Here is a 20,861-nt window from a genome sequence, read left to right on the forward strand (position 1 = left end):
AAAAGCAAAACACGAAGATCTTCATGTTTGGCAGTTAAGCGTTGTGTTTCCAAACACGAAGATCTGTGTTAAAGAAGAAGTGCTAAAGAAAACATTAACGTTGAAAATGAACAATAAAAACCTGAAAGTTAAAGTGATAGGTTTACAACAATTTTAAAAATAAAAAAAATGAATAGATATGAAAATCAAAATGTAAATTCAAAATTGTTCAAATATTTACTATCACAATTATTTATTTTATGGGCATGTTTTATGCTATGAGGACAATACATGACTTTTTTCTAAGGAACAATAAAGGAACTTGATTAATGATTAAATTTTAGGGCCTGTTCAGACCTACGGATTTTTTCTTTCGTATTGTACGCGGCGTACAACTTTATAGGTCTGAACCAGGAAAAGATTGTTCCTGGGGAAAAGTTTTAGGAAAAGGCTATAAAGCATTTTAAACCTCATAAATGTTTGTTTCCATCAAGTAACATATGGTAAATCTATCAAGTATTCAAAAGGTAATACTTTTACCAGAAGCACCTTTTAAATACACAGAATTCTCAAGATTAGGGTATGTCAGAGGGGTGTGTTTCTGATCTAGGTATAAAATAAAAAACCTGCACTGCATTTTTTACACCCTAGATAAAGTAACTACAGTACCAGCAAGAATTACTGCCCAATTCGGACGCGGCAGACGCGGCATGAATACGTCCATGACGCGTCCACTTCGCGTCCATTATATCGACGCGTCTGACGTGATTTGACCTTAGACCAACGTCCTTTGTGTTTGAGCTAACCGGGAGCTAACCACGCCGGTGTTAACGTAAACAAAAGCTCCGCATTGTTACTGTACTACAGTTATATTCTGTACGATGTTTTCTAAACCCGTGAAAACCTGTATTAAACGAAATGTATTTTATACTACAGTAGTTAATAACATGCAAAAAAAAACCTCTAAAAAACGAATTAATGAATAAGTGCGTATAGATACCAGTTCATTAGTACTACAGCTTACTATATGGGCAAGAAAGACTGATTTTTTGTGAGTAAAATTATTATCGGATGTCAAAAAACTTCTTTGGCACGCCGCCTAAAAAGAAACCGCTGAACGAGACTTGCGGGAAATGCAGTGCTGAAACCACGTGTGCCTGCCATGCAGTAAAACCACGTGATAGCATATTTACCAAACTCGAACGTTCGGCGACTAGACCCGAGTGTGTGAAAATATGTTGCTTTCGCTGTCCGAGCGAAGCAATGAATTGTGAGTATCGAATGTCAAAAAACTTCTTTGGCACGCCGCCTAAAAAGAAACCGCCGAACGGGACTTGCGGGAAATGTAGTGCTGAAACCACGTGTGCCTGCCATGCATGCAGTAAAACCACGTGATAGCATATTTACCTAACTCGACCGTTCGGCGACCCGAGTGTGTGAAAAATAGTTTGCTTTCGCTGTCCGAGCGAAGCAATGAATTTTATATACTAATTAAAAAATCGACACATTGTAATGGACAAAAATGGTGCAGTACATGTAGTTTTGTAACACTATAAATATCCTCAACCTATTTTTATTCATTATATTAAATTCTAGCACCCGCCCTTGGCTTTTTTGTTTTAAATCGCTTTTGTACCAAGCCTTAATGCCTTTGTGTTGTTCCGTGTCCTATTGTCTTTTTCTATTCAGTGTATCAAATTCTAACACCCGCCCTTGTTTTTTTGTACCAATTTTGGGGTCTAAGCATAGAGATATTATAGTGACAATTTTGGGGTCTAAGCATAGAGATATTATAGTGAACTTCACTATAATATCTCTCTATGCTTAGACCCCAAAATTGGTACAAAATAACATTAACTAAAAAAATATTATTACAGTCATTATTACAATTATACAAACACTGTAATCTTAACATGATCAGAGAGGAACATCATTATAGCGTAAACAAAATATTTCTTAATATTTATAAGCAAAGCGTACACAGAATGCCTAGTGTTGTACTGTACGTCATCAACAGGGTCATCAACCCGCTTTTCAGCAGCGGTAGAACATGGTTGCAATATTGCTGGGATCCAATGGAGTAGAAAAATATCACGTGCTCTTTGTTGCGCGCTTATTATGACGACCATGGAGATATAAATTGACAGTGTACAGTACATACTGTAGGCTACATGATTTTGTTGAGCCTTCTTCCACAGTTTTAACTCATCATATGACATTTAAATATAACTTATTTCTCTATGATCATATCAATAATTCAACATGAAATAGAGGCCTCGTTATTAAAAAAATATTCTTCCATAAAATGATTCATATGAACAAAATATACTGTATCATGACGATGATTATTGATCGAGTACGCTAGGCCGATCTCAGGCGGTGGTGTACGTGCTAGACAGTGAAGAACCGGCCGGCTAGATCCCACGGCGGGCTAGCGATGGATATAGACACAGTTTCGCACGAAACTGGCTTTTTGGACGAATTATTCGGCAGATAAAAATAAACACAACACACACAAGTCGTAGGCTAACTTTATTTATTTTTTAATCATATTGTTTGTGAATGTGAAAGTATTTTATAAACAAACACCAATACAGCCGACCCTGCTCAACAGTCAGGCTTAGTTTTCCGATGTCATTTGAATATGAATACGGTCGCGAACAATAACAAAAACAGACTCAGGTAGCGAGGACACGGCCCGCCCGACGAAAGTGCGTCCAAATCATTGGTTTAGTTTATGAATGGACGCGTCGTGGACGCAAATTGGACGGACACTCGACGCGTCCGTCGCGTCCAAAAAGGGGCAGTAATTCTCGCTGGTACTGTATTTGTAAAACAGGCTTTAGAAAAAAAAGATAACATTATGCAATATTTAGCCTATCCCCGTACCCCCTTCCCCTATCCTTTAATCTATATACAGTAATCCTGGATCCTCCCCGGGTGGTGGTAATGACTGCAACAAAATTTAGGTGCAATCAATTGAAAAAAAGAAAGGTTTTTTGGTAATGTTATGGTGCTCCATGCTCTATTTTTAGGCCCTTTTCAAAATTCTAAAACAATTTCTTTCAAATGTAAAAAACAAAATTAAATCTGTTTCCAGCAAATATTTCATGCTAAATATAATAATTTAATAATAGTAATAACAACAATACTGTAGAAGGATTACGGTCGAAGCGGCCGCCAACCAAAGCGGCCGCTAGTTCAATAACGGTAATTTGTATGGAACGCCGTGTGCGCTTTGATTGTCGTTGTTTTGTAATTTTTGATTGTCAATTTTTTCGATCGACAGGTTTTCTTTTACTCGGATGTAAATAACAACCTACATTATTAATATTATGTAATTTATTCTCTTTTTTTACAGATTGCATGTGATACGTTCTTTTAAACGAAATGGCGAATCGATGATTACTTACTTTAACTGTTTAATAAAGTCAATAAAATACATTCTGGTGTTTGTATTGTATATTAATATAATATATAATAAGCCAATTATTAAGAATAATATATATATTTTTTCAATAAAGTATATCAAAATATATATATTTGTTATTGTATATTGCAAGTGTCTGAACGGTACGGTAATTAATTACGCAAATTTCTGCTAATAACTCGACTGGCGGCCGGCCAGGAATAGTGCTGTAGAAGGTCGCGTTTTCTTCTTCACGTTGCTTTATTGAAAACACAAACAATGTATTACAATGGAATAACACTTAAATATATAACACACCCTATTACTAATCATTAAAAACAAGATTCGATAGTATAGTGTAAACGAGATATAAAAATTTGGCAATACCGTACGTAAATTATTATTGCAATACTGTATAAAGATTCGATGTAAATGAGATATAAAGATTCGGCAATACCGTACGTAAATTATTAATGCAATACTGTATAAAGATTCGATAGTATGTAAATGAGATATAAATATTCGGCAATACCGTTACGTAAATTATTAATGCAATACTGTATAAAGATTCGATAGTATGTAAATGAGATATAAAGATTCGGAAATACCTTACGTAAATTATTAATGCATTACTGTAAAAAGATTCGATAATATATGTAAATGAGATATAAAGATTTGGCAATACCGTACGTAAATTATTAATGCAATACTGTATGAAGATTCGATAGTATGTAAATGAGATATAAAAATTCGACAATATCGTACGTAAATTATTAATGCAATACTGTATGAAGATTTGATAGTATGTAAATGAGAAAGATTCGGCAATACCGTACGTAAATTATTAATGCAATACTGTATGAAGATTCGATAGTATGTAAATGAGATATAAAGATTCGACAATACCGTACGTAAATTATTATTGCAATACTGTATCAAGATTCAATAGTATGTAAACGAGATATAAATATTCGGCAATACCTTACGTAAATTATTAATGCAATACTGTATAAAGATTCAATACTGTAGTATGTAAACGAGATATAAAGATTCGGCAATACCGTACGTAAATTATTAATGCAATACTGTATGAAGATTCGATAGTATGTAAATGAGATATAAAGATTCGGCAATACCGTACGTAAATTATTAATGCAATACTGTATCAAGATTCGATAGTATGTAAATGAGATATAAAAATTCGACAATACCGTACGTAAATTATTAATGCAATACTGTATGAATATTCGATTGTATGTAAATGAGATATAAATATTCGGCAATACCGTATGTAAATTATTAATGCAATACTGTATAAAGATTCGATAGGAGAGTGCTCAAGAAACGTCGGGTCAGTTCAACGTTGTTTTTTTCCTTCACTGCCAACATATTTTTTTTTAAAAAGAGATATAAATAAACAAATAAATAGTACGTAAATGAGACATAAAGGTTCAATAGTATGTAGATTATGATGCAAACGTAAATTATTAATGATTCGATAGTATATGTAAATATATTTAGTTAGTTAATATTAAAATACAAATAAAATATACATTGATTTATCGGCAGGCAAAATTAATTATTATAGCAATATAAAGATTCGATAGTACATGATTTGGCTTATATTTATTGGTTTGACCATACATACAGCTGTAACTCAACTCGCCATGGCGTTGACAACGACAATCAAAGATTAAAGCGCACATGGCGTTCCATATAAATGACGATATTAAACTGGCGGCCGCTTTCGTTGCCGGCCGCTTCGACCATACTCCCTGTACAACACCTTCTTTAGACCACCTAATATTCAAATTAATCAAATGAGGGGAAATATACATAATTAAGGAACTTAGGAAGCACTACCTGGCAACACCTATTCAGGGGACACCCCTATCTATAATGTGAATACCTTTTTTGGTCCTGAGGATGTCCCTTCATAGCGGTTCTATTCTACTGTATTGAGCACAATTGAAAAAAATAATTTCTATACATTTCGAAAGCATACAGTAACATTCCAAAAATTTGCATCATGTTTTTTAATTATCACTGAACGCCGACGATGATTTATTGTTTATCTCACACCCAGTATATTGTATATTGTCCAAATCTTATTATGAACTAATAAACTAAAAGATAAATACTTACATCTGCTACTGTTTGCGCCAAAGAAGAAAGACTTGTATAAAAAAGAGTAAATATAAATAAAGTTAGAATGGCCATCGTCCACTGCAGTCAGAGTTGAGGAATTCCAATGCTATCCGTAGCCGATACCACCAGGCTGTGGTTGAACCGCTGGCTAATTTGTGTCGATACCAGCCTCGACACACAGTATGCACTTAAGCACCAGAAATAAAGATGTTCCAAGGAATATCCTTTCTTGTGGTCCGATAGATTGAAAAAGAACCACTTTTAGCCCTCTTTAAATGAGAGAACTAAGGTAACAATCCTCGACTCTACCCTGCTTGACTGGACGGGTAAAAAATTAGGGTTGTCTAAAACCAGTGAATTATCGAGGGCCACAAAATCACTCAAGCGTGTAATGTAGTTACTAAAACATGTGTGAAAGCTGTTCCAAGAGAGCAACCTAAACTTGTAGACTTAATGAATTTACCATTAAATACAAGCGAGTAAAACCTAAAAATTACGTTACGATCAACAATTACAACGAAATTTTACTTTGTTCAAAACAATTTCAGTATACGACTAATAGGAAATAAGTTAACAATACATAGATGGAGGGAGTGAGCGCACACCATGTACAGGATACTGAATATTGATTGGCTGATAAAGTTTGAAACTAAATAGCTATGTGTCATAGCGCTACTAAAGTATAAATACCGTACTGTAGTTTCTATTCCTGCTGTTAGAAAAAGCCGCAGACAGACGAATTGTTTAGCCATGACTTATAATTTATTAAAAGTACCTGCTTCACGTTCACGTGTTTATTTATCTTTTTTATAAACAAACCATTATAATGTTGCTTATCTTGTTTGCGGTATGATACATACAAATTATCTCAAATTGATTACAAGTCGGAATAGGTATCCACAACACTAATAAATAATGTGTATTCCCCAGAATAGTATGTTTATGTTTTGTAATGAATGTTGTCTAATACCGTTAATTCACGGCGTACATAAAGAAAAAATAAAGAACACAAACATGTTACTCGAATTAATACCTGTGAGTTGTTGCTATCATTACTTACATTAAAATTCAACTTTTTAGAAAGAAAAAATACAACACAAGAACTGATAAAATACAGTAAATTCACGTCAATCAATGAATTCTACAAATAGAAATGTTTGTAATACAATATATAATATATCTCTATGCTTATTCGAGAAAATATATAAAGGTCCCGGGGAGTTTTTTTAGTGGGGTTTATTCGAGAAAAAGTGGGGTGAGTAATCGGTAATCAAGTTATACATTTACTGTATGCATATTTTTTACGGTAGATAAACGACGATAACAATTTAATGATCAAATAATGATAATAAAGTAATGATAATAAGTATTGGTTGGTACTGTAATTTGGTAATAATTACATAGAGGGCGGTAATTGCAAAAGAAAAACTGTCATTACCAAAACCAACTTCTAACTTCGTCGTCCTGTAGTATATTCATGCTAAATCCGAGCTCAATACTACAACGAAAGGGAGGAGTATTTACCGATTACACAAAATAAATATTTAAAAAAATAATAAAAATAAGATATACTGTGTATAATTATCATATTGCGTAAAGGACGCCTTGAAACTTTCATCCGTCGGGCTGGTAAAATGATTGGTCTGGAACTGCCTTCCTTTACCGATGTGCACCTAGAACACCTCCAGAAAGATTTCGAACGCATTGAGTCGGATGCCTCTCATCCTCTCCACAAAGTAATCATAGACCAACTTAATCCAAATGGTAGATTGAGGCTCCTCAGTGTGAAAACAAATCGATTTGCTAAATCCTTTATTCCCTCCGGTATCATCTAGTACAACAGGAAGTCAAGAAGATAATTTTATCTTGTAATTTTTTAGATGTTTTTATAAGAATGGTTTTATGCTATATTTGTTTTTATTGTGTGTTCTTTGTTATTATGATGAGCAATGAATTTCCTTTTTGAGGATCAATAAAAGTTATCTTATCTTATCTTATCTTATACACTACTTTTCACCATAAAGTTAAAAAAAAAAGGTTTCGCCCGGGCTCGAACCAGGTACCTTCTGCGTGTTTTTAAGTAAACGTGATAACCACTACGCCAACAAGCCGCATATAACTACATAGCGCTGTGGTGTGTGTCACACATTGTGGCTTCCTAATTAAACAAATTAATTAACAAACAAGCACGAATGTGCAATACTCGGGGTACAGCGAAAGAAGCTGTATACAGACGTATACAGTTAGAAAGTTAAAGAAAAATAGGTTTCGCCAGGGCTCGAACCGGGACCTTCTGCGTGTTACGCAGACTTGACAACCACAACACTACGAAACCTCTTACATTAAAATTGTGGGTTACAGAAAGTTTTTTAATCCATTTAAATTACAAATAAATGGTAATAAGCACAAAGCAAAATAAACATGTGTAAAAGTGATAATTACCGATTACACAAAATAAGTATTTTAAAAAATAATAATAAGATATACTGTGTATAATTATCATATTGCGTATACAGTACTTTTCACCATAAAGTTTAAAAAAAAAGGTTTAGCCCGGGCTCGAACCAGGTACCTTCTGCGTATTGAGCAAACGTGATAACCACTACGCCAAGAAGCCGCATATAACTACATAACGCTGTGGTGTGTGTCACACATTGTGGCTTCTTAATTAAACAAATTAATTAACAAAAAAGCACGAATGTGCAATACTCGGGGTACAGCGAAAGAAGCTGTATACAGACGTATACAGTTATTTCACCATAAAGTAAAAGAAACCCGAGGTTTCGCCAGGGCTCGAACCGGGACCTTCTGCGTGTTAAGCAGACTTGACAACCACTACACTACGAAAACCACTTACACTAAAAATGTGGGTTACAGAAAGTTTTTTAATCCATTTAAATTACAAATAAATATGGTAATAAGCACAAAGAAAAATAAACATGTGTAAAAGTGATAATTACCGATTACACAAAATAAGTATTTAAAAAAATAATAAAAATAAGATATACTGTGTATAATTATCATATTGCGTATAGAGTACTTTTCACCATAACGTTTAAAAAAAAGGTTTCGTCCGGGCTCGAACCAGGTACCTTCTGCGTGTTAAGCAAACGTGATAACCACTACGCCAAGAATCCGCATATAACCATATAACTACATAACGCTGTGGTGTGTGTCACACATTGTGGCTTCTTAATTAAACAAATTAATTAACAAAAAATTAAAAATCCGGCTCTATAGATTTGAGGACATGTCCCTGTAGTATGTTCATGCCAAATCCCAGCTCAATACTACAACGAATAAGGGAGGAGTAGTACTTTAAAAATCGCACTTTTTACTCAATAGTGTCCAGATGGAGGAAGAAGAGGAGAAAATGAGTAAGTCCTAGACTCGGGTACCCCGAGTAAAAAGCACGAATGTGCAATACTCGGGGTACAGAGAAAGAAGCTGTATACAGACGTATACAGTTAAAGTTAAAGAAAAATAGGTTTCGCCAGGGCTCTAACCGGGACCTTCTGCGTGTTAAGCAGATTTGACAATCACTACACTACGAAACCCACTTACACTAAAAATGTGGGTTACAGAAAGTTTTTTAATCCATTTAAATTACAAATAAATATGGTAATAAGCACAAAGAAAAATAAACATGTGTAAAAGTGATAAGTACCGATTACACAAAATAAGTATTTAAAAAAATAATAAAAATAAGATATACTGTGTATAATTATCATATTGCGTATACAGTACTTTTCACCATAAAGTTTAAAAAAAAAGGTTTCGTCCGGGCTCGAACCAGGTACATTCTGCGTGTTAAGCAAACGTGATAACCACTACGCCAAGAAGCCGCATATAACCATATAACTACATAACGCTGTGGTGTGTGTCACACATTGTGGCTTCTTAATTAAACAAATTAATTAACAAAAAATTAAAAATCCGGCTCTATAGCTTTGAGGACATGTCCCTGTAGTATATTCATGCCAAATCCCAGCTCAATACTACAACTAATAATGGAGGAGTAGTACTTTAAAAATCGCACTTTTACTCAATAGTGTCCAGATGGAGGAGGAGAAAATGAGTAAGTCCTATACTCGGGTACCCCGAGTAAAAATAAACCGTTTACGTTACTGTAAAATAAAAATCGTCATATCTCCCTCTATAGTTTTAAAACAATCATATACATTTCCTTGTAGGCCTATTTATTTATTTGGAATTACACCTTTAGATCGGTGGCACACTTAGCACAAAGGTGCATCCTTCACAAATAACAATATAAGTATAACAATTAATGAATTACATACAGAAAAATATAAAGGCAAAAACAACTATCAACCCCTATCCTACCCCCCCCCCCCCCATTTTAAATCGATACAGACAATAGATCACTACTTTACACAAATGAATACAGAAATAGTAAAAGTGTATTTAATAAAATCAACTGATAAACACAGCTTATTACGAACCCACCAACTCCCTCCCACACCCCTTTTCAATTTACTTAATGTAGCAATGTAGATAACATAGTTATTAAAACAAATGCCTCATAGTCGTGGTCCGTGAAAATTCAGCTAACAATTGTCAGTTATTTATTCCACGCAATTAAACTTCTGCTCGTAGAGACAGTTGGCAAAGCAGGTCAGTTAGACCAAGATAAAATCGGTACCAAAAGACTTATCTTTATTTAAATGACCTTTATACCTAGTAAGGATCAGTAGTGTCAATATTAGTTATGAATAGTTATGAATATTGTACATTTATGTGTTGCTGACAATCCCGTTAATTAGAAAGAAGTTTGTGTAGTACAGCATTACTGAACAGAATTATGGCAACTGTCGATAAATCAAGCCGTGTTGAAATAGATACAATTGCTGATGAGTTTCTTAAGATGGCTATGGATCAAGAAGTCTTGATATTGCTTGTATTCGAGTTTACCAGAAACTATGCGATATTGCTTTTAATCAATTACTTATGGCACGCCAGGACGGACATAACTATGACAAGTTGACCTCGCGCGAACGATCAATTCTGGTGGGGAGATTTTACGAAGCTATGCCTCATAAAATATGTGGGGATGAAGATATCATGTTCAGCACCTCAATTAATCCAGTTGTATTGGCCATATGAACCAGCAAGGAAGTACCATAAAAGTGGTTATGTAATGGCTGAGCAGAATACAAATGATGAACCGGCTTTCTTTAAACTGAATGTAAACAGCAACTGGCCCTTGGATGAGTCAAGGAAAAATCATGTTAATAACAATGGTTATATGATGTCTGAAGCTTTCATAGAGGCATTTGTGTCCGCAAATCAAGATCAATTTATTAAACAAGGCCCTTCACTTGAATCACCTTCCACTACACAGGACCTCGTGCTTTGTTTAAAATGCCAGTCTAATTCGTTGCATTCATCAGATTCTATCAAAAGAGAAAGACTAAATAACTGGCCAACAAATATCTGTTAGTTGCTGTTGGAAATCCAACTAGTAAATCAAAAGAAATTGAGTGGAGGTTATCGCTTTCCTTAGCGGAAAGAGAACTCTGTTTTTGCTAGATGCATGTGTGCCCTTAGGGCAATCAAATGTTCAAAGTAAATACACTTATTTAGTGTATCGGATCAACCAACACCATTCTGTTCTTACTTTATTAAGAGAGCATGCTTCTGGATGTGTGAGACTTTTCTTCCTAAAGGTCATAGCACCATGGACTTAATCAGGGAGACACTTGATTGGTTGATAAAATGCAATCAACAAAGAGAACTTCCTCATTACAGTACTTTATTCAGAAACAAAATTTAATTGGACATTTATCAAATAAAAGTTGTGAAGAAGTGAAAGCTTCATTGATTGAAGTTAAACCCGGCCTTTGGAGCAATGTGATGTCAAGTGTTGCTGTTGCAACTGCTGACTTTTTGAACGTTTATGTCGATAATCAAAACCTTTAATCTATGACACTTAACAGTCCTGGGTACTAGGCAAAACTGGAGTGTTCACTGCTGAGTAAAACAGACGACATTGAGATGATGAACAATGTTTTAATAAAGAATAAACATGATTTTATCCCCGAAAAATTACTTCTACGTTTAACTACATTGCATTTTACCGTATTTGATTCAATCATAAGAAAATACATATCTAGAGGAGTTGATGCATTGGAAATTCTTGAACTTAAACTAGAAGATATGATTAATGTATCAGTCTTAGAAAGTGATGACAATATAGTACCAAGTGACTATCAAGAATGTTTTTAAGCATAGTTTGTATTGCTGTTTAGGAGACGCTTACATAGGATTATTGAAATATTTAAAAAGCACTGGGAGAAACGATCTAGATGACTACCTCAATAAGCCATTAGAATATTATGAGAAAGCATCAGAGTTTGTTCACCCTGATGGATGGAGTGATCAGGGTATAGGTACTCAGCAGATTGTGTGATTATTTATTACTATTTAATGAATGATAAGGAAAAACTGAAAGAGATGCTTTCCAAGTTTGAACCAGTTCTTAGCAAAGTCAAACGAGACAAAGATGCAATGGCGAAACCAAGAAACGTTATAATAGGTAATTCTAATGCAACACACGTAGACAATTATGCTTGGGAGAACATCGATAACTACCTACTTAGTCTTGTTAAAGGTTTAGAGACTTTAAACATTAATCCAATTGTTTTCATTTTGTATGTAAACGCAAAACTATCTCTTTTAAAAGAGGGAGACATGCAAGAAGTATACGACAAGAAATCGACTTTGGCTGTGATTCAATATGCAGATCATGAGACAACACAAACATTGATTAAAACTATAGAACGCTTGTGTTACTATCGGTCGGTCCCAGATGGTCGCTAATGATAAATAGGAACATAGGCCTACAATATGCATTTTATTAGTGCATAATGTGTACGAAAAATTTAAATCAATGTTTAGTACAACATTTCATTCTGTTTGATGGCCCTAACATAATCACATTTTATCCTGAACTTCTTGATATCTGTAGATATGAACGTACTGCCAAAGATATCGTATGTTAAAAGTAATCAATACAGTCTAGATGACTTGCGATAGTCTATCTAGTGACAGTTGCAAAATCGGGTGCGATGTGAGTTTCAACAAACTTGTGACCGTTCATATAATGCATGCACCGTGATGCATTTGTTAAAAATTAGCATGAGTATTGAGATGATAGCTATGGTACGCCAAATACAACAAGCAGCATTGATCAATTGAACGAATCTGTATGATTGTACAGAACTTACTAACACCACCACTTACTTTAATCAATGGCACTCCAAAAGTGCATACCTCCGCCTACTGTAAAATCCCCATAAGATTTTGAATGTGAGTTTGGTGTAATGGTTACGGTATGTATGTATTTATCCACTAAAATTTATTTATTTTAATATCCAGATGCGACTTCTTCTTCTCTTCTTAAACAGCTCTGCTTCATATTATGCCATGCCTAGCCTAGCCCGACGGCGGATTAGGCCAACTAAAACTATCGAAGTTGTTCTGGATATCTGCATCTTTACAATTCTGACATATAACGCGTGTTCTCAATATTGTGAACGATACAATTTGAGAGATCGAAGGAGGTGGCGTCGTAAGCATAAAGTAAAAATTTGATGGGTCTGAAGCATCACTGCATGCAACACTCGATACACTGGATACATACGAGAGTATTTCCGGTTTAAGAATAAATGAAGAAAAAACAAAAGTTGTATGGATAGGTAGTAAGAGAGGTAGCAATGTAAGGTTAAAAACAAGAAAAAAGATAAACTGGATAGGCAATGCCATATTTTCAATTTTAGGTATTGACTTTTCATTAGATGCAGTTCAAATGATTAATGTAAACTATGAAAGAGTGTTTTTAACGATAGAGCGTATGATAAACCAATGGTCTAAAAGAAACTTGACAGTAATTGGTAAAATAACTATTATTAAATCACTCTTGTTACCAAAACTCATTCATATGATCATGTCCTTACCGAACCCATCAAATGAATACGTAGTACGTCTTAATAATTTATTTTTTCGTTTTATTTGGCAAAACAAACCTGATAAAATAAACCGGCATCAGATGAAAAGTGATTACTTACATGGTGGATTAAGAATGGTAGATTTGAACTTTTTTTTTATGTCATTAAAAATAACTTGGTTGCGTAGAATTTTCAACAATAAATCCGAAGACAACCCAATATTTAAGCTATTTAAGTACATAACAAATTTGTCTAACTCTATGCAACTTGAAACGAATTGTAAACGTCTGTCCAGCATTAGAGATAATGTTAAAATTCTCTTCTGGAAAGAGGTAATAGATGCATGGAGTAATTTTATTTCTATTCATTATCCAAAGTCTGTTGACGAGCTATTACGAATGCAAATTTGGAATAATGAAGTAATAAGAATAGGCAACGAATGTATAAGATATGGAAATTGGGAAAAAGCAGGTATTTTGTTTGTTAATGATTTGTTTAACAGCAATGGGCAATTTATGAATAAAAAAGAAGTCGAAGATACCTATGGTATTAAGATAAATTATATAAAATTAATAGGATTAAAAAGGCTTCTTAGGGAAAAATTTAACAATTTAATGATATGTGAAATTAAAAAAACAGTTTTGCCAGATATTCCATTTCACATAAAAGTACTCTTTCAACAAAGAAAGGGATGTCGTATTTTTTATGATGTTTTAAATAACTCAATGTTTAAATCATGGAAAGCACAAAAGAAATGGGCAGAAAATAAATTTGTATTCAATAACGAACAATGGAAAACAATCTACCTAGCTCCACATACGTGTACAATGAATATTGCTTTAATATATTTTCAATATAAAATTGTAAATAGAATAATTGCAACAAATGAACAATTATTTAAAATGAATATAAAAGAAACTTCAATGTGCTCATTTGGAGATGGTAAAATTGAAACCATTCAGCATTGTTCTGTAATTGTCCAATAGTAAAAAGGATATGGAACCTCCTCCAGGAAAAAATTTCAGAAAAAACTGGAGTGCAATTTATTTTTAGTAAAGAGAGCATAATTTTCGGATACCAAGATGCGCATCAGTTTTTTAATTTAAAAGCCATTAATGCAATTATTCTAATTGTAAAATCATTTATTTATAAATGTAAACTAGTTAAATGTAAGCCAACTATCAAAATGGTTATGAACGAGTTAAAAAGGTTTTATGAAACAGAAAAATTTATTTATCATCAGAATTTTGAGGACAGTATTTTTAATAGAAAATGGATAAAATTAGAAGAATTTATAAATCAAATATAAAATGGTTTATAGAGTAGAATAATTTTTATGAACCTTTATTTAATTTGTTAGATGGATATCTTTGTTGTTTTTATTTGTTGCTTTTTATTTTAATTTTTTATTTGATTATGTTTTTCCTTTGTAATGTATTATATGATGAAATAAAAAAAAAAAAAAAAAAAAAAAAAAAATGAAGTAAAAATTAAAGTTTAAAAAGTTAAAATTTAGGCTGGTGCACGTGCAAGTGGCCACACATCCAACCAATGGAGTATATGCCACAATGATGACGCCACTACAATATTGTGATTTTGATGAGTTTGGATTTTATTTACTGAGACAAACATTTCGGCGCGCGCGTTTAATAAATACTAATTAAGTTGTGCTATCATTATTATCTTTAACAATACATCACGCTGTGTTATTATTTTACTTTTTTTAATAATTAATTAATTCCTGTAGTTAAAATGAATTAAATTGCAATATAACAGGAAAATAATTGCCACGTAAGACCCTAAAATAAATTTGGTGCAGTACAAAAGGTGAGGAAAAATAAAATAATTAATTTTACATAAATATACAATAATAGATAATAACGCAGGCTGTTTGAAATGGATAGATTATTTATTTATTCATACGATCTGAATTTGATTACATACAACAACAGTATGGAAAAACTTTCAAGCAAGCAATTTAAGAACAAGGCCATATAGGCTACAGTCGCGTACTGAAATTCAGTCCAAAATACGCAGAATTTTTTCCAAAATACGTCAAGTTGAGGGCGCTATACTAATCCAAAATAAGTGAGTCTTTCCAAAATACGTCGACTTGAGGGCGCTAATCATTTTCCAAAATACGCGAATTGTCCAAAATACGCTATTTTGTAGCACCCCACCCATTTTTCTCCCCTCAGACTAGTAAAATTGTTATTTTATTATTTTATGGAATCAAAATAAATTTATTTTATATAAAATGTATATATTCAATACAAACAAAATTTATAATTAACTATCAAATAAGACCATTTAAAAAAAAAAATCTGTGGTAAACTTATTGGTTAAAAAAGTGAAAACTAAGTCTAAAAAACATCTTGTGAACAGCACCCTTAACCTTCAATTTTTATTTTTTTTTAAACAGATACAATTTCCTAAACTTAACTGGTTATCATTTTTTTTTAATTTCCTTTTTTTACAGAAACTTTTTATGAAAACTTAATATTTTTCTTGAGCTTATAAGATAGTACAGTAAGCTATGTAGAAAATATTATTACACTAAATTCATATTTTATTGGACAGATAATGTTAATAGCTACTACCAAAGAACTTATAACACAAGAATCTCCTGTTCGTCCGAAGCGCGTAACAATTTCGAAAGGCATTGTGGGATAGAATAGAGCTAATGGGTGGCGCCATTGTGAGCCATGGAGTAGGGCACCCGCATCAAAAAGAAAGTCAAAATCATAGAGGGGATCTGCTAATACTCTAGGGGGGATAGAGTAATTGACTGAGGAGTAGGGCGCCCGCATCAAATTAGAAAGTCAAAATCATAGAGGGGATCTGCTAATACTCTAGGAGGGGTGGGGGATAGAGTAATTGACTTCCTAGAGGGGGCGCTGCTCCATGCTGTGAAATGGCGTCGCCCAGTTTGACCTTTTAAACCTGTACTTCCGATACTGTGTTTTGAATGCAAATTGAAGAACAGGAGAGTCTTTTGTTATAAGTTCTTTGCTACTACCTACTAGATAGTGATTAAGTTCGCTTTTTAGGAATCCTGTCTCTGCCTTGTGTGATATTTTCTTGTTCTTTGTCCACGTTTTTTTATATTGTATTTTATGGAGACAAAAATAAATGAAATGAAATAGCTATCCCTCGATATAATGTTTAATAAAATACATATAATATTTATTGAGTTACGAACAATAATAGGTTTGTGATATGAAATAGCAGCCATTTTTAACTTCATCGTGGATTTGAGGATAACCGCAGAAAATTCGCAACGGCATACATCTGAATTATTTTTCCTAGGCTTAGGCTATAACAAAAACACTTGGTGTGCTTATGTGTAGATTGGTGGCAATGACACACTGCGAAGCCTCTTTTTGGCACTTGGACCTCTGCTTATAATTAGAAAGAAGCTTAAGCAAAATATACTGAATACTGAATACTGAAATGCTTTATTTGTCCATCATCATCATCATAAAATAACAACAGAAGTTCTTCTTGAAGATTGACAATTATTAGTACAATAATAAATAGATATACAATAATAATATACACACACACAATTGCACAAAAAAATATAAGTTATGAAACACGGTGTAAAAATGACTAGGTATTAAAATTGAATAGAATTCAGGAGATTAAAATAGTTTAAAAAAAGCTTTAAAAGGATTAAAAACAGCTTTAAAAGGATTCAAACCATTAGAATGTTCCTAAAACCTTTACAATTTATAAATTGCCAAAATTTCAAATAGGCTAAAAATGTTAAAAACGTTTCAAAATATTAAAAATATAAAAACATTTATAAATTGAAAAAAATTTACTTTTTAACAGTTTCATCGATATATTTAATGCAAATGAGCCAGCTATCACTGATAAACATACAATTATTAATACTAAGTAAAACTTCAATCGATTCAGACGATTATCAGAACACAAAATACACACATGCATTTCATTTCTTTATCCTGTTCTGTGACACGGGTTTATAGTGCTTATTCATACTATAATTTCATGATAAGACAAGAGAAGCGAGAATTACTGTGTTTGGGTTTCTATTTTTTTTACTACTACTAGTTACGCTTTATTTTCATTTCTGACCATCTCAGATTTTCCCTCGTACTACTTCCAGTGAAGCACTGAAATGTAGATCCATACTTTCCATTTAAATTACATATGTGACAACTGTGATACCACCAGGCGCCTTCATGTTCTTCAGCACAATTATGAGCTATATTGTCGTTATCTACATCACGTGTCGTAAAACCTTGCCCTCGATGATTCATCATCACATCAACTGTTTAGGAAAGAAATGAATAACGATATTTTCTAAAAACATTAATTTTATTTTAAATGTTGGTTAACGTCGTCGTCGTAGTACTAGTAGTAGTGGTGGTAGTGGTAGCGGTAGCGGCAACGGTATCGGCAGCAGCACCAGCAATAACAGTAACAGTAGTAGTATATTTCATGATCTAACATGATTGTTGACAAGCATAATCACATTCTGATATGTTTTGGCTTTAATGTCATAGTCAAATATTTAAGAGCATTGGAATCTTTAAAGCCCATTCCAGTCTATGTCTTAGTTGGTAACACGAGTATTATTGAAATATAGTCAGGAGAAACAGTCCTTCAGATGTTTAACACTTTATTATTTGATGAAAATTCTTTTAAAACCTGTTTTCCACTAAGCTATCAAACAGTTTCGCAATGAAAAATGTGTGAAACCATTGGTTGTGTTTTATCATATCCCTAAGTAGATTCTGTCGAAACTGGTTAAAGTGAAAAACAACTTGAGAAACACGAATTAATTAATTAATTAATTAAAAGAAAAAAGTTTGCCATAGGTGCATCAAACTGACACTTTCAACCACGACTTGCTTGTCTCTACACTTACCCGTGTTGCCGTTTAGTTGATCGCCGACTTCCAAAGTGTAGTCATCACCTTCATTACTGATTCTGAAGGATTCGTATACTGAATAGTATGCTTCACCAGAATCCGTTTTCATATCAATTCGAAGGTTGTACTTTCCAGATGACGTCATCTCATGTATATTGTCATTTGCCAGCCAGAACTCGCCGCACACATTTCCAAAACCATTTTTATATTCTTCCCAATACCGATAAAAATTCAGTGAATCATCCTCACGCCGCTGAAAAACCTAGAATACAGTGAACATACGATTTAAAAAACGATACGGTTCCTTTGTAAATTTACTACAGTACATTTACCTATTTACAAAAATCAGAGACAGGTTTTAACATTAACCTCGGGTTTCATGATGTTCACCTCCGTAACATAAAATTGAAAGAAGGAATTCAGACAAAATCACCAATCAAGAAGGTTTATTACATCTCATGTTATGATTGTTACATGTATATGTCCTTTGATAAAACCACCAGTTCGTTAACAAATCGGTGCTGTTTTGTTATTTTGTGTACTTTGGTGTATTGAAAAACAAGACGTGTTTGCAGAATGATGCTGTCAAGTGTTTCCAGTCGATAGTACTACAGCATTTGCAATAAACAGAATTACAAAAGTGTTTGAATGAATTTGTTTGGACTGATGTTGTATTTTGTATGCAATTGTTTTAACGTGTATTAATTTGTTTTAGTACACGTAACCTACAGCTGTTTAGATAGCCTAAGTCCTACAAAAATAAGATATTGAATATTGATAGTCTGCTGCTTTTTTTTTCACGCTGCTGCTTTAGCCCGCTACGTCCTAGGAGGATGACTCATTAATAAACCGGAAGTAAGCAGAAGTTATATATCTAAAGGATGACAGAAATGCGAAAATGCATACTCGACTATAATGTATAGGTAACAGCTTCTGGACCCACAAAACGTCTGGGAAAGAGTCTGAACGACAAATCCCAAAGCATTTCTGGTATTTATGAGTCCCATGATACTTCACCCTTGAAGTATCTAGGCTGATGAAGTGACCCCCAGACTTGACCTTAGCAATAAAATAAACTAAGTGACTGATATTAAATACAGATTATACAAATACATTTTATATTTGTTCGAATATAATAATATGTTACGTCAATAAGTGAGCAGCGTTTTTTGTAAGAAATATTTCTTGTTTATATAGTTTTTACATGTGTAGCCAAATCTACATGTCGTATTCTAGGCCTACATACCAATGACTATATACATGCCCTTTTATTAGGCATACGTAAACAAAATCTATAAAAATGTAGATTTACCGTCCATCCTCCTTCGCCAGTATCCATATCACAGTACACAAGCAATGCGTTTCTACCAGTCTTGGCAATTGGGTATAATCCGCTTCCACCGATTCCCAAAATATCCTGGCAATCTTTCACCTAGTAAATAAGCAAGAATATCAACAACATAACAGTGGTTTATTAAATCTTATTCCAATTAATAATGAGAGAGAATGCATAATTCAATGTATATTGATGATGATCCAATTAAAGCATCGTCGATCATGTTTGTTGCACTATCAGCATCCATGGAGGAAATATAATTATATTTCCTCTATGCAGCAACCTTTACAAATCAAGTTTTACAACAAAACATTTGTACTCATTTATAACACCAGAAAAACGTACTGCTGGCCGTAGTGTATACGCCCGGTGACTGCTTGTTTTTTCCAATCCCAAACGCCCAGATAATTCACATGATTTTGATGTGATGTCATAGCGAAATGATTGACAGTCAGGAGTAAGACTCAAACACAACAGAGAACATCGAGTTGCACTTCTTTTTCTAGTAGTAGAAAATACCGAATCAATTTCTTTTGATTTCAACAAATTCCGTTGGTTCTCAAAAATTGCAGATCGCATACAGGATTTACCTAATAAATAGGAAGTGTAAATGAAAAAAGAAATGCGTATAGAAATAAACTCATACTATAACTAACTTTGGATAAAGAAGCATTACTATACCTATATGTACTTAATTTCTTGTAGTTTCGTATGAATCTTTAAACTGTTTTTTTAGTACTTTTATAAAACAGAGAAAAGAAAATATGTTTATTCCCATTAATCTGGTATGCAAATGTTATGGACTAAATTACATCTAAAAAATAATAATTATTATATCATTATTTGTTCACAAATTAAGTGATCGCAAATCGCATTTTATTGGCCACCACGGCGCTTATTTGTTCATTTCACAGAGGAAATGTTTTAAGAAAAAAGTGTTTCATCTTACCTGATGTCATTGAGATATTACAGTGAAATACAAAGGTACCAAGTATCACAGTGAAGCTGTACAATATGTAAAACATTTTGAAATGGCACTCACTCTTCTTAACTTGACTTAAATTAACGTCAGACAACGTTGTTGTCTCTCGCACGATCACCTACCTTACTGTAATCAAA

General features: G+C 33.4%; 2 protein-coding genes across 2 annotated transcripts in view; both read right to left on the bottom strand.

The window, feature by feature from the left end:
- The window catches only part of LOC140045144 (basement membrane-specific heparan sulfate proteoglycan core protein-like), a 35,918-nt gene extending 30,064 nt beyond the window's left edge, over positions 1–5,854 (bottom strand). Inside the window, exon 1 of the mRNA XM_072089910.1 lies at positions 5,534–5,854. Within this exon, the coding sequence (XP_071946011.1) occupies positions 5,534–5,608 (75 nt within the window). The 5' untranslated portion in view covers positions 5,609–5,854. The remainder of the gene's footprint in view (positions 1–5,533) is intronic.
- An 11,274-nt stretch (positions 5,855–17,128) lies between these two features.
- Positions 17,129–20,861, bottom strand: LOC140043794 (fibrinogen-like protein A). The gene is made up of 5 exons (XM_072088268.1): positions 20,692–20,861; positions 20,088–20,332; positions 19,719–19,838; positions 18,404–18,668; positions 17,129–17,803 (listed from the first exon to the last, which is right to left on the bottom strand). Exons 1-5 carry the CDS (start codon positions 20,765–20,767, stop codon positions 17,580–17,582), a joined length of 930 nt encoding a protein of 309 aa, XP_071944369.1. The 5' UTR covers positions 20,768–20,861; the 3' UTR covers positions 17,129–17,579.

The sequence above is a fragment of the Antedon mediterranea genome, chromosome 3, assembly GCF_964355755.1.
Source record: "Antedon mediterranea chromosome 3, ecAntMedi1.1, whole genome shotgun sequence".
NCBI classification, from domain to species: Eukaryota; Metazoa; Echinodermata; class Crinoidea; order Comatulida; family Antedonidae; genus Antedon; species Antedon mediterranea.